General features: G+C 40.1%; 1 protein-coding gene across 3 annotated transcripts in view; it reads right to left on the minus strand.

The window, feature by feature from the left end:
• Positions 1-14,478, minus strand: part of UNC5D (unc-5 netrin receptor D) — a 941,164-nt gene extending 926,686 nt beyond the window's left edge. For 2 of the 3 annotated variants that reach the window (XM_073569040.1, XM_073569041.1), the window contains exon 1: positions 13,493-14,477. In XM_073569040.1, the coding sequence (XP_073425141.1) occupies positions 13,493-13,583 (91 nt within the window). In that variant the 5' untranslated portion in view covers positions 13,584-14,477. Of the gene's footprint in view, positions 1-13,492 lie in introns of all 3 variants that reach the window. The other variant, XM_073569039.1, reaches the window with a different exon arrangement.
• Positions 14,479-15,848: the final 1,370 nt, after the last annotated feature.

Raw genomic sequence — 15,848 nt, forward strand, 5'->3', positions numbered from 1 at the left:
GCAAGAACTACCGGTGCTTCTCATAAAATTAGAATATCATCAAAAAGTTAATTTATTTCAGTTCTTCAATTACAAACAGAGTGATCTATTCCAAGTGTTTATTTATGTTAATGTTGATGATTATGGCTTACAGCCAATGAAAACTCAAAGCTCATTATCTCAGTAAATTAGAATAATTAATAACACCAGCTTGAAATATGATTCTAAAATCTGAAATGTTGGCTTACTGAAATGTATGTTTAGTAAATGCACTCAATACTTGGTTGGGGCTCCTTTTGCATCAATTGCAACATCAATGCGGCGAGGCAGAAAGGCAATCGGCCGGTGGCACTGCTGAGGTGTTATGGAAGCCCAGGTTGCTTTGATAGCAGCCTTCAGCTCATCTGAATTGTTGGGTCTGGTGTCTCATCTTCCTTTTGTCTAATTGCACATCTCTTACTAGTGATGTCTGTTTACTAGTGTTTATTGTCTGACCTGTTTGGGACATTTGGGGGTGTGCCTTGTTTTTTTAAATGTTTTTTATTGTGTGATTTCGTCTTCTAATAAAATTGATATGCATTGATCACATACCTCATTGTCTTGGGTGTGCACTCTATATGCTGGGGTCTTTTTTCTCCTTTTGTTCATTGGTCATGAGTGGCTTGACACAAGGAATTCGACACTTCTAGCACATGTCCTAGATATGTCTGTGTGGTGGCTCTTGAAGCATTGACTCCAGTAGGTGTCCACTTTTTGTGAATATCCCGCAAATTTTTGAATGGCCTTTTCTTAATAATCCTTACAAAGCTGCGGCTATCCGAGTTGCTTGTGCTCCTTTTTCTATCACATTTTTTACTTGCACTCAACTTTCCATTAATATGCTTGGATACAGCACTCTGTGAACAGTCAGCTTTTTTAGCAATGACCTTTTGTGGCTTACCTTCCTTGTGGAGTGTGTCAATGACTGCCTTCTGGATATCTGTCAAGTCAGCAGTCTTCCTCAAGATTGTGGAGCCTAGAGAAACAAACTAAGGGCACCTTTTGAAACACTTAGGAAGCCTTTTGCAGGTGTTCTTTATTATTATATTAATTATTCTAATTTACTGAGATAATAACGTTTGGGTTTTCATTGGCTGTAAGCCATAATCATCAATATTAACAGACATAAAAACTTGGAATAGATCACTCTGTTTGTAATGACTATATAATAAATGAGTTTCACTTTTTGTATTGAAGAACTGAAATAAATTAACTTTTTGATGATATTCTAATTGTGTGAGAAGCACCTGTATATGTGTCAGCCATTACATTTCTGATGTGTAGAGTGCTGGTGTTTTCGTTCACTGTGATTCCGTGATGAGTGATTCAAAAAACATTGCTCCTTGTGCTATGATTGTAGCACTCCATAGTCATCTTGTTGATGCCTGCCTGCTATGTCAATATTCTAATGGGGATAAAAGATACAGATATGAGGATTGATCCTCTGAGGTTATCATTCAATTCAAATTTCTTGAAATTCATGGTTTCACGTGAATGCAAATATTTTGATATTCTATTTGCAGCTCACAAAAAATAACAATTGCCCGACACCGTTGTCACACCACTGACGCTAACAATATTCTGCATTGCTGTTTGGACCTCCACATAATACCCAGCAGCTATGACATCTAGCAGATCATCATGATTACTATAATTGTGCTCAATATCTGGGTCAGCAAAGATCAGTTCCCAGTGGAGCACAGTTAGTACATCAGAGTCATAGAATCATAGAATCATAGAATCGTAGAGTTGGAAGGGACCTCCTGGGCCATCTGGTCCAACCCCCTGCTCAAAGCAGGATTCGCTAAATCATCCCAGTCAGATGTCTGTCCAGCCTCTGTTTGAAGACTTCCATTGAAGGAGAACTCACCACTTCTCGTGGCAGCCTGTTCCACTCATTGATTCCTCTAAGTTTTTTCTAATATCTAATCTGTGTCTTCCCCCATTCAGTTTCATCCCATTGCTTCTAGTCGTTCTCCCTCTCCAGAGTTACTGGGTACGTCTCTCTTTTCTGTAGATTGTAAGCTTTCAAGGTCATCAGAGTTCTCTCTGTCTCTTTACTCCAAGTGTAATTTCTGAGCTATGACAAGATTACTTATATTTAGATGGGCGTAAAGTTATTTGCCGCAAATCAAATTTTGGATCAAAGTTTATCAAAGTCAGCTAATTCAAACTTCCAAAGATCCGTTCATCTCTAATCAAAAAATATTTAGTATTCACTCAGAAATATTGTAAACTAGCACACAGTAGACTATTTCATTAACAAATAAAATAAGAAACTATCGGAAGATCTGAGATATTCTCAGAGAGACATATTCTTCTTTCAAATAGTCTTGTTTCCATATAAAGACTTATGTGGCTTCTGTGCTTTCATTGATTAGCACACAAGGAGGAGATGCTGTCGCCCTTAATAAAGCAGATTTATTGCTGAGAGGAACACCTCTAGTTCTTGTCTGTGCTGGTTTTCATGTTTATAGGGATTGTCCAGTTACCGCGCACTTGTGCATCAGAGGTGAGTGGCACAAATGATATTGCAGTTACATATTCTTGGTGTGATGCATCCATGATCACCAAGTGTCATGCAACTGTCCTATTTTTTAGACACATGCATAATGTCAGTAGATGAAAATCCTGATCCAGATGGGAGTAGAATCGTACAACTCTTTTAAGTTTCATGGAATGATGGCATCTTAAGAGTGGATGGAACATAAGGGAAACTGGAGTTTCCCATTGTAATTATTCATTTACCAGCTTCACAAGCTAATGAGAAATTTATGGATGGGAACAGAAGTGTCAGTCAGAGGATGAATATGCTACATCTCTTTGCATATTGATGGCACACTACCGGCACTTCAACGCCAATGAATTCTCTGGGAAGAGTGCCACCAGTCTCTTACACTAGAGAGAGTACAAACGGTGGCATGATGGTTGAAGTGATTTGAAAATTTTTCATTCTGGAATCTTTCTTTGGGGAAAGGTTCAGTTTCAGTACAAGAAAGTGCAGGTTTAACATTGATACATTCCTCTTACTCCAAACCCTCACAAGGCTTCACTATTATACTGCTTGCTATGGTGTAATGATCGCGGTTGCCGAGGTCGCAACCATGACCGGGCCATTGCGGATGGGGGACAGCCAACACCAGGGCAAACTTCAACTGGATGTGCATCCTCAGGTGCACATTCAGCTGAAGTATAGTGCGGCACAGGGATCCCACTTGGTCCGTGCCTTGCAATACATGCTGCCGGCCAATAAAAGGCCTACAGCTGACGTCAGCATGCACATGACTGGTGGTGCATGGCAGGGATGTCTTGTACACTGAAGTCAGTTACCTGTCTCACTTATGATGTCATGAGGCGGGGGAGCAAGGAAGATGAGTATAATCATTTATTTTTTACTATGCATTACAGAACATGGGCCCAAGAGTAAAACATATATACCAGAATAGGGAACATATATACGAAGATGTTGCCAGGATAGGAGACATACGTATATACCAGAATGAGGAACGTACAGTATATGTACCAGGAGGGGCTTAAGATGGAGAACATATATACTAGGATGGGGCTTAGGATAGGGAACATATATACCAGGATGGAGAACATATACATCAGGATGGATTTCATATATACCAGGATGAAGCGCACATATTCCAGGATGGAGGTCACATCTACTAGGATGGGCCCAGGATAAGGGGCATACAGTATATACAAGGATGGGGGACATATATACTAAAATCTGCCCAGGATGGAGGACATATATACCCCCAGGATGGGGAACATTGCTACATAATGGGGAGGAGGGGCAGTTCGTATGTCTTTATAGTATTAAGAATGCTTGTATGTGATCCTTGCCTTTCCTTTCTAATTTGCTTTCAATAATCTTTCTCTTAGATGCTCAGGAATGAATGACAGGATAGTCTTCAGCATCATTGTTTACATTGGGAGTTATCATTTACAAAGCCTGACTGCCAGCCTCATAAAAATAGCCTTGAAACTATTGTATGTAATTTATTTTTACTTGTCATGGGATTTAACATTCGTTGTAAGCAAGAGAAAATAATCCAAGTGAGTAAGATCGAATCTAACATATACAGGAACATATATATCTCTTGTGCTAGGTTTGATCAATAAAGCTAAACACCATACTCATAATTTGAAGAGAAACACTGGGGGAGGTTTATAAAAAATTATGCCAAAGTGGAGAAATTACATATAGAAACCAATTAGATTATAGATTTTTTTAAAAGTCTATTTTCATACAAAAGTTGCAACCTAATTGATTTCGGATGGCAAATGTTCACTTTCTTAAAAAAAACACCTAGAAAAACCCTGAAGTGCACAACAGTGCAACATAGCGGTCTGAATTATAAGGCCAAATAACTGGAAATAGGGATAATTCAAACCATACCAGTCAATGAATCCAAACAACCAACGCATATTTTGTCTCCCTTCCTTATATGAGATTAGTAAAATATCAGGTAGATAACAGAGACTTATTCAGAGGAACAGATGTGTTAGATTCGGTTGTGGAGTACTAAATGATCTCAGGCTCCACGACCTGTGGCCTATGGATCCATGAGAGATCCATATTCCTATTCATCCTGGCAACAGAGGTTGGCACCCTAAATGATGAGGTTTTGGTGCCCCCGCTCCATGGCCGCTGACCCTAACTCTTTCTGAATGTCCCTGATAAAACAGATACTTCTACGGGAATCTAAACTAGACACAGAACAACTATCTAGTGAGTGGAGAGAGAGGAAGCCAAAAACCAAGGGATATAGCATGTATCACTTATCATTTTGATGCTTGTTAATGGAGATAGCTTCCATGCCTCTGCCTCGATGCGTTTCCCCTCAAATGGTTCATCAAGAGGCGAAAATTCATGTTCAGAAGAGGTACAGATGCTGTGACAATCAAAAATTGAAAAACCCCTTCAAGGGGTACAATATCCGCTTCAAAGGTTACAATATGCACGCTTTCTGAGGTAGACAGTAACATTTCTGAAATCTGAAGATTTGTAAATTGTATAAAAATATGGCTTCCCTGCCTTTGACACACAAGCCTAGGTTTCAGAACTTTTCTTTATTAGCAAAATTAGGACATAGGTTATGAAACTGTTTTGTATTGCATTGTGTGAATATTAAAAAAAATACTGTACTTCATGTGCTACTTATTGCAGTATATCACAGGCAAATTAATTCAATTTTGGTCTATCACTTTGTGAATTAGCTGTATGCTCTCACATTTTTATCCCTATACTGTAAAATTCTAAAATGGAGCAGCTTGGCTGGCCACCATCTTTTATACTTGCTGTAATGGTCCACCCCTGATAGGCTATGGTAGACAATGTAATATGATAACTACAGGGCATTATGCCTGGCTCTGTACAATGCCATTAACCCACTCTGTGCTTTTTCAGCAGCGTGAAATATGTTGCCGAACCCTTTTTTTTTATTTTTTTTTGTCAATCGGCATGAATTTAATTGCACACTGTTCGAATTCACAGGGACCTGCGAATTTCAGGAAATTTGACTCAAAATTGATTCTCAGATTGATGCAATCATCTCTAGTAGGGACATCTTTATTAATTATGCCCCTTATGTAGCATCTTTAATATACCGATGGCAGAAAAAGTTTGTATTAAAATCTTCACATACAGAGATGGATATAGTCCAACAATTGATATTAAGAGCGTAAATCTAAAAAATTCTATTACTAACATAAATATAGTAAAATAGTATAGCACTCACCTCCTGATGAAGCCGAGTGCAGTGGAACGCGCGTCGGGGCTTCTGTGTGTCCTCCTAGCACCCCTGCATGTGGTTCCTCAAAATTTCACAAGGTAATGCCTAGACAATCATTGTTATTTTACCTTATTGGATTAATTGGTCATGTATTTCACTTTTATTCATCCTTTTGACCGTCAATGGATAAACTTTATATCCTTTTTATCCATTATAGACTATTGCCGCTAACTATATATGCAGCTATGCTAGGAGACGCGTGTTTACTTATATACTGCAATTTCAGTCACATGCAGTACTAATCCATATAGCTGGCACCTGCATTTATTACTTTTCTAACACCTTGTCTATTTTTGTATTTTAGCTGCTATAAAATTGATTATTTTTCTAAGTATATCCCTATTTCGTGATTATATTATTTCATGATTACATAATTTGAGTGTAATTATTAAATCTCTAATGGGATCTTTTATAATAAGTTCATAATGCTCTTTTTTTGGTTCAGATAGTACAATAGGTATTAATTCTAAAGATCAGTCTTCTCAATATCCAATGAAAACTATAGCTTACAAGTTGTGATGCTATGAGAATTCATTTGGATGGCAACCCCTTCCTACATCTTCAGAAATCTCCAGCTCTTATCTTTGCGTCGTACACATGTAAGACAATTCCAAGAAGCTCTGATTTAAACAGCTCTTGTGTATTGTGGTTAAAACCAAAGGATCACAAAGAGCTCATTTATAAAGAACAGATTCATCTTTCTGCTCAAAATAGTCTACCACAGAATACTATCACCGCCCAGTCACTGTCAATATCCCTAACGCCACGTTAATGGTTTATACAGCGAGGCATCACACAGAATGGTAAGCACAGACTCTCACTTCTGCAACTGGCTGCTTAACCGTAGACGGGTGCAAGTATGGATTCAGAACGATCGCTTTAACCCCTTCTCATGCAAGTGAGCCATGCACAGCTCTTCAGTTTATGCGACCGCAACCAGCGTTATTAAATCCATGTAAGATATATTTATTGTAATTCCATTTACGGAGAGTTCAAACAAAGATTTGAATAGGATTGGAGCATTTTGTACCCTTAGTATGTTTATATTACACTAATGCAAATTGTCTTTTGGAGTGTTGTAGATTTTAGCTTTCAACAGAAGTGACTATCTTCATAATCAGCAACATAGCGGATACAGGGAAAATCAATCAGACACAAACCAGAGAGGTCATACCATACTGTACAGAGAGGAACTACACACATGGAAAAGCTTTAACACGTACCTCTGCACCTTGTAGTCTCTGCTCATCACAGTGCCCCAATCATAACACCACAGGAACGGACAATGTGCAATGATTGATCATATTGGAAGCTCATTCACAAGTCCGATTTTTCCACGTACAAGAAAAACAGACCAATTATTCAGATCAAACTTTGAGTTCCATCAGTGTGCGATTCTGAGTGTTATCCATTTTTCTTATACGTTGATAAATCAAAAAAGAAGTTTCTCCACCTTCTCCGTTCAGACAATCCATGTCATCCGAATGCGGCTTGATTTTTTTTCACAGACCCATTGACTTGCATTGCCGATTTTGATCCGACCCTCACACCAAAATCAGACACGTCTCTGCCATTTTCTGTGGATAACTTTGTCCATAAAATATCTCAACATGTGAATAGCCACATAGACTACCGCAGGTACGAGTGCTCTCCAGGAAAAACATGGAAACATGGACAGCACTCATACTTGAAAATCAGACATGTCTCCACCATTTTCTGTGGACCACTTGATCCATGAAAAATCTCAAACATGTGACTAACCCCGTAGACTACCACAGGTACGAGCACTGTCCAGGAAGAAAGCGGAGAGCACTTGTACTTGAAAATCAAATGTCAACATGAGCCCTTATTGCTATGCAGCATCAATGATTCCATCCATTTTGCTAATGATCTCTGAGATCTTAAAGCAGGAATTTTTCATTTTCCATTTTTTTGCTCTCTTTCAACACAAACAAGGACATATGTGTGATATCTAAGGCACCAAGAGAAAGATGTTGCTTTTGTTGTTACCAAGCTTTTGGCTATTGGTTATGGAGAATATTTAAAGGCTACACTCATAAGACTATAGCCTCAAAGATAACAAAAATAGAAGTAAGGAGGGTGACACGCAGCGTGCTCATCTGTTCTTATTGGCATTATGAATGATATGGGGCTCCTTTCTTCTAAGTATCCACCTTGGACTATATGCAGTAAGTGGGATGTGCTATTTTTATAGAAAGAAATTACATTCGGACTTTCAGTGTCCAGAGATTATTCACTGAGCTAAGATAAGTCAGTAAGTTTAGCGTCTGTTTTGCAGAAAACTACAGAAATGCATCTTGATATCGTGGAGGGTTTCGCCCCATTAACAAGCTCAGTTTGTGTCATTGGGAATCTCAGGTCTTTTACTGGTATCTGTATTTCAAACCATAGAAAAAATGTAGTCTTGGTTAATGGTTAAAGTTTTACAAGTATCAAACTATCATCACCACCATATGCATTTCCTTTGAAGAGGCTAACCTGAATCGCGTGTTGTGGTGCCACTAATTCACGTGTCTTTGTGAAATTTCTTCTTTCCCAGTTCAGGTTGAACATGATGGTCGATCTGACTGCTATTTCGTTCACACTATTTCCAGACCATTGCATTATGCATGATTCTTATAGTTGGCTTCTTAACTTTTAATTCACCACCTGGATTGTAAATGCGTTAGAGCTTTCGTAGTAGTGGATTTCCGGATCTTTGCAGAGCACCACCTCATCAATTTCCTGCATCATCTATTTCTCCTTTTTCTTTTAAATTTTTTTTTCCTTTGAATTACTTTTAATACTTATAATACCTTAAAGGGAATCTGTCACCAGGGTTTTTACTACCTAGTGGGAAAGTAGCATAATGTAGACAAGGAAACCATGATTCCAGCGATGCATCATTTATGGCGCTGCTTCCTGTACTTTATATAATCTTTTGCTTATAAAACAGTTACTGTATCACTATAGGACTAGTAAACCTGCTGCCATATAGTCCTCCGTATTCATAAGCTCTGTGTAACCCCGCCCTCATCATTGATTGGCAGCTTTCTACCTATGCAAAGTGTAGACAAAAAGCTGCCAATGAGTGGTGTGGGCGGGGTTATACAGAGCTCAGCATTCAGAGAAGTGCAAGCTCTGCAGCAGAGGTATCGGTAATTTTAGCAAAACTGCAGCAAGCAGCCCTGTAAGTGATAAACCACTGGAATCAGGGTCTTTGTCTGCATGTCATGCTGCTCTCAGAAAGCTTATTGATCACTTATATGCGCAAGTAGCATCTCTTCGATTTTTTTTGGTTACAGTAATATCCTATGCCGAACTAAACGGGGAATGTAAACTATTCATTAAAGGTACAGCAATATCTGTTGTCATAAAGCAAGAAGTAGCCCTGCTGTGTCTATCACACATAGGGTATAAAGGGCCGGCTCAGACACTTGGATGGGGAGTAGTGAACACGTATAGTAGATGCTCCTGCAGGGCTCCTGACAGAACACAGCATGGGGTGCAGGATCACAGATCCCAGTCCCCGAGTATGTGGCTGTCTGATGAAAGCAGCCTCAATCCTGCAGACATTTCTCCCACCTGAGACTAACATGACTCCGTGTACATTCCAGGTGATTACATGATTGCGCTCCTGTGATGTGCCGTAATCCCGACATCTTGCTTGTCTGCCATTTACTGCATTTATTGGGATCACTGATCCACCCACATTAGCTGATATATGTCGTAGCTTGTAAGGTCACTATAGGATCATACACCCCGAGGCGTTCTTTTTATTGCATCACCCTAAAGATGCAGATGGGTCATTTTTAGAAAGACCTGTTGCATGGCCCTCATCTAGAGTAGGCTCCAGGATCTCCGACCTTTCCTTCACCATACTTATGCCCCTTGTTCATTTGATACCATTTTGACAAAAAGACAATATGAAGGACAGCGCACGTGTAAATAGGATCGCTCCTGTTTAACCCTTGCAATGCTCAATGTGTGAAGTTCTCGGATAGTTACTGATATCTACCCTTTTCATTGGTTAAATTATCGGATCATTTTCAGCCCTGTTGGTGCGAACGTGCAATATATAGATTGTCTTATTTCTTTATTATGCATTACTTATATAGCGCCATCATATTCCGCAGCGCTTTACAGACATCTCTGTCCCCATTGAGGGTCACAATCTAGATTCCCTATCAGTAGGTCTTTGGAGTGTGGGAGGAAACCGGAGAGCCTGGAGGAAACCCACGGAAACACGGGGAGAACATACAAGCTCCTTGCAGATGTTGTCCTTGGTGGGATATGAGCCCAAAACCCCAGCGCTGCAAGGGTGCAGTGCTAACCACTGACCTTACAGTATGTATTTCACAACCTACTAAAAATGAGGCTTCTGATCCCACCGTGGACACATTTAATGTGTTCACACGTCATCGCATATAGTAAATCACCATAAAACCCCTTAACTAATGCTGACCAACTACTAAGTGAAAAATTAGTTATCCTTTATGAGTAAACATATTGAGTACTACCAGGCTGGATGGATGGCATCAGATTTATCTTTAGATGTTATATAACAGAAAAAAATTCTGTAAAACACAGTTAGTAAACTCATCTATATAATGCCGAATCAGCTGACATCAAATATCAATAATAAAGCAAAAAAAAAAAAAAAAAATTGCAGTCAGCAATTAAAGGTCATAAAAAAAAATCTCATCCTACAAATGTGCTGTACAGTATTATTCTCCCATGTATACACGGCCCTGCAATATGTACATGACATTACCTTGTAACAACTACCCAGTGCTGCCCTCCTCTGTCTGACAGCGTCTTTCGCGTAGCACCTGCTGTTTGCTTCAGTTCACCTCTTACTGTCTTTGTTTGAAGGGGAAAAAAAAAAGTTGAATCAACAATTTTTTTTTTTTTTTTCATTTTCAGATTAAAGAAAGCAGGGAAGAATAAAATAAATACACTCTTCTCTGTTGATTCTCCAAAAAATGTGAAGAATCAACCTGCTAAAGCATTTGTATCGGGGAGCGAAGACTGAAAAACTTCTGGTTTCTAATGTTGGAATTGCTCCGATTTTCAGTAAAGATCGAACCAGTGAAATTTATTCTATCTACCATAACTATGGCGATATAGTTATATTATAATAACATAGCAAATTCCGTAAAACCATTATATTAAATCTATAAAGAAATTTCAAGATATTAAGAAAACAAAAACAATTATCTAGAAAATATAATATGTATTGTGCGTGTGTATATTTATATATATATATATACACACATAGTATATATAGGAAGAAAATAATTATATACAAAATAAATATGAAAAATAATGATGCATATAAAGCAACCCGATTTTATCAAAGTAAAGTAAGGACAAGACAGTAGTACACTATTTTATCCATCTTTGGATCAGACGTGGCATCACGTGTTGGTTGATGTTGAGTCAATATGGGACTAATAGTTGCTATGAACTCTTGACAGCAGATTTTCTGTTACAATACTAAGCTAAACCTAGTCTGACTCCATCTCTGTAAATACACATGGTTCAACATGTACAGTTTTGCGTCTTTTTGTTTTCTATGTCTGAAGGAAATACTAGTAGATCACTTGCCACAAAGACTAAAGAGGCTCCTTGATCTGTAAAGCATGAAGTCTAGTAATAGAAAGTGTCTAGCTTATTTTTATAACTGGCAGAACTCTGTGAACACATGTCACATAGATGAGCTCTTCCAGAAAACACCTCCTGGATATCTATCACGTTGGAATCATATGTGATAGATGGGATGATAAGGTTAGAGATGAGGAACTTGCACTTTATTTTAACCAGTGATATTTGTCTCCTATTTTTTCTCTCTTTCAGCTCCATGATATACTTTGAATTTCACATTCTATGACCCTTGTCACCAGACAGAAATATAGGTCTAGACTACACCTTAGTTTTTTTTCTTTTTTTTCGTTAAGAAACCACCTGAAAGCTGACACAATAACCAAGACTGAACATTGAAATGTCAAAATTCCCAGGGGGTCAGAAATGTAGTTCTCTGAACTTCACCTTTCAAAGAAAACTGTGTGGCAATAGATGCGTGGAAGAACTGCAGCAATCAGCAAGATGTCCAGACTAGACTGGATCCAGTAGGGGACACACAGTCTAAATGGTGTAATGCCTGATAGACTTGGCACTGCTCTTCCATCAGTGCTAAAGTTTAGTTCAGTCATGTCTTCCTTTATAATGAAATGACTGACAACAGCTTAGCGTAAACTCAATAACATCTACTCCATTTTGGGGGCAGCAAAACACACCTATTTTCCTGACAACAATGTTATTGTTTCCATACATAGGCTTTATTGAGGGTTGAAAGTAGACAAAAGTCCATCGAGTTGAACCTATGTTCTAACATGTTGATCCAGAAGAAGACAAAAGCCCCATGAGACAGATGCTAGTTGCCCCATATTAGTGGACAAATGTCTTCCCAATGCCACACCCAGCAATCATATTTGTTCCCTGGATCATCATCCCTTCACAAAAGTCTACCCATAATCTGTAATATCATATTTTCCAAGAAAGTCGTCCAGGCCCTCCTTGTACTTTTTTTTAGATGATTTCTTTGTGTTTTTTGGGATCAGAGCAAACCTGTGGCTCTGGAAGCGATTTAGTTCATATAATGAGACTTGCAATGCAATCATCCTACCCCTGGAGAAAGTTCTCCTTTACTGTAAAGCAAACCATGATTTATTTCTACACCATGAACCGTCCATACCATGAGGAAAGTAGAGTTGTTTCCCGCTCAGTCTCCGCACCCCACAATATATATCATCACAATGATCTGTCCCTCCTGATTATGCCCCATCATATATTCTCATCCATTTCTGCTGAACATTTGGCACTTACGATGGAAACAGCTTTCCGATTGGTTTCGGTGAGAGCAGACATAACCTGACCTATAACCTGCAGATACACTATGGAATCCTACATGTATAAATCCACCATATTTTTATAGATTACTAATTCCTGGGGTCCACTTTACACTTCTTGCAGCCACCTGAATCCCTCCAAGTCCTTACAGCACCTTGTATAATGTGTGCACGGAGCCTCGTCTTCCCACACATGTTTCACACAAATTGAACTAGTCAAGCCTGCAACTCGTTAGCCTTGGGTTCATATATGAATTGCTTAATATCGGTTATCACACATAACTGGGTCTTATTGCTTTGACTCCCCCCGTGGCCTAAGTAGAAATTAAATATGGCCTTAGGTAGATCAGGGGGAAAGCGGTTCGCACAAAGCGTTTAACTCTTTGTGCAGAGGGTGGTAGGAAGAAGCAGATAAACTGCAGTACAGATCCACAGCCTTGTGCTGCACATTCATCTAATCGCTGTTAGCCACAAGTAGCATCTGACTGCGGACAGTATATGTGCAGCCTCAGCGTTAGCATGGCATTGCTGCACACACCTTCCCAAATCCATGCCAACAAGCTTTACATATACGTCTCTATCATAAGGCTGCTTAGTCAATGTCTGCTGCATGCTCATAAGTCATGTAGTCATCACACATAGGGATGCATATTCCGACAGACACACAAGCAGATCCAACATAGCGTATTGAAATGATGCATTACTGCATGCCCCTTCACAACCAAAGACACCTGATGATGGACTTAGATCAATGTGTACCTCTTTGTGCAGCTCCTGTTGAGTACAATCCTACAGCTAAAAGGAGTATCAGGTAAGTCAGGGAATGTCGAGGCTCTGTCTCCATCCTCATCACAGGTCACCATCAGCCATCTCCAGTCTTCTTTATCCCCAGTCTCTGGAACGCTGCAGCCTTAGTATGGGATCTCAAACACCAGAATGCTGCAGTCGTCTTATAGTATACACTTCATTCAGCGAGCACATAGCTGGGCAATTGTTCAGCTGAAAGCATTTCAGAGCTGGGTGTAGGATGGATGAAAGCAGTTCTCAGAACAAGCATGCGATTATCCCTTGCTCAGTCTGTTTGCAATACGTGTTTTCCAGGATCACTTGAGTCATTCTTTCTGTACACATCTGGATTTTTCTTTCTCTTCCTTTATGTGATCCCGTATGTGCACTATGGCAAACATTGCTGGCGTAGATTCGTTCTAAACGCAAAGAGTTGGACGAATCTAATGAACGATAGATCGTTTATCCAACAGTCTGATAAATTCGACACAAGGAGAGTTACACTCCTCCGATACGATGACCAAGAGAGACACCACTGTCCCTGTAGAGCCTTTATTGGTCTGGTTGATTGCTGCTGGCCAAGGAACTCTCGAAATATTCCAGTGCCATCAATACCAAGTGTTACATTTTCACTGCCTCCTCAGTTATCGGTGCTGTACTTTGCTCGTAGTGCTGCATTTCTTCATCACCTATGGATAGGTTTATTAGTTCTTTGCTATGCTGGAGGCGTCTTGTGCTGATAATTCTTGGTTCCTCTTGGACACAGAAACATTAGTATTTTCTTTGCGATGTTTTTCTTACTAGTTTGACTGCCTACAGTTCTATTCTGCAAGCCATACTCCTAAGGATTGGATATTGCGCTGGCTCAGACAATTCTCGTAGTATACCTCCCTCCTCTTCGCTTCCCTTGGCAGCATTGCCAAGCTTCAGCATTCTCCGCCACAGACCACAAGAAGCTGTTGAATATTTAATGATCTATGCCCTTGCCTTCAGCCAATAGGCGCTTTGAAGCTGTGTGGCGGGTGTGTCTTGAAGGATTGCTGCTGTCCATAGAGTAGAATATGTGTCTTTGCTGGCTGACTTTTGTCAGCATCTAGAGAGCTGCATTAGAAGCATTGCACTAGGAGACGCTTTGCATTACTGTGCTATTCTGTTACACAGAATGATTGTTGTATTACTATATATATATGCCACATGGGTTTTTTTGCCATCCTCTAGATCAACATGTTAGGACAGGTTAGGATAGAATATGGGTTGAACTAGATGGATTTAAAGTCTTCCTTCAACCTTAATAACTATGTTACTATGTATGTTATATATATAGATATGTACACAAACACACTTTAAGTACATTTCAATGTGCACTTGATAGGACTAATTTCTAAATAGCCATTAGATGCTGCGATTGGCCTTTCCAGCTCTGCGCTCTAGATAGGGAGATGTTCTGTGCTGAAACCTCCATTTAGTGCTTTAGGGTGCTGAAGCCAGCAGCTGTCCAATGCTAAATCTGTGAGGGCTACATGGAGGTATATCTGAACCGAAAGCACGCTAAGCTAAGAAGCTCTGAAGCCAGGAAGAGACATAATTTTGTTAACAGATTGTAGGAATTAAGTACTAAAACCCATATACAAAGACATCGAACACTAAAGCCGGACACAAGTTGTTATAGACTGAAGTTGCCCGATGCTTAAACCTTAACAGTGCACCTGTGCTGTGCCAGAGAATGGTCTGAAGCTGCACCTGTGCTGTGCCAGAGAGCGGTCTGACGCTGCACCTGTGCTGTGCCAGAGAACAGGGTGGTGGTTCCCTCTGAGCATTGTGGGAGAGTGGTGTGGTGACACAGGGGGACGCCTCTGTTGTCGGTTCCTCGAAGAGTTCACCATCTTGTGGCAAACATTTGTGTGGCAATAGACGTTCAGGTCCGGACCTGTGTGTGGATGAGTATGTGTGGGTGTCCACCAAAAACATCCAGTGGAGGTGTCCTGCTGGGACCTGGAGTTCTCGGGTGATCGGGCGGTATCCCCATTCTCAGCCTGGGGACTTTCCAGCTGGAGTTACCCCCAGTAATGCAGGTTCACAACTCCAGGTCGGCGCTCTGGAGGTTTGTGGCACCTCCGGAGCATACATTATTGTTACTTCCATCAGTCCGTGTTTGCCATAAACCTGAGAGTCAAGTAACTGCTGAGGTGAACTCTGTTGGATCGAGGCATCCTCACCGTAGGTTGTTTTCTGCTGAGGTCCAGTGTGGAGGGTCCAGAGGCCCCTCATTGAAAGGGGGTACTGTCAGGATCCATTTTCCCTATCCCTAACCACTGTTACTGTGTCCCTG

This window comes from Dendrobates tinctorius, unplaced genomic scaffold (genome assembly GCF_039654945.1).
Source record: "Dendrobates tinctorius isolate UK_male_01 unplaced genomic scaffold, ASM3965494v1 ptg000022l, whole genome shotgun sequence".
NCBI classification, from domain to species: domain Eukaryota; kingdom Metazoa; phylum Chordata; class Amphibia; order Anura; family Dendrobatidae; genus Dendrobates; species Dendrobates tinctorius.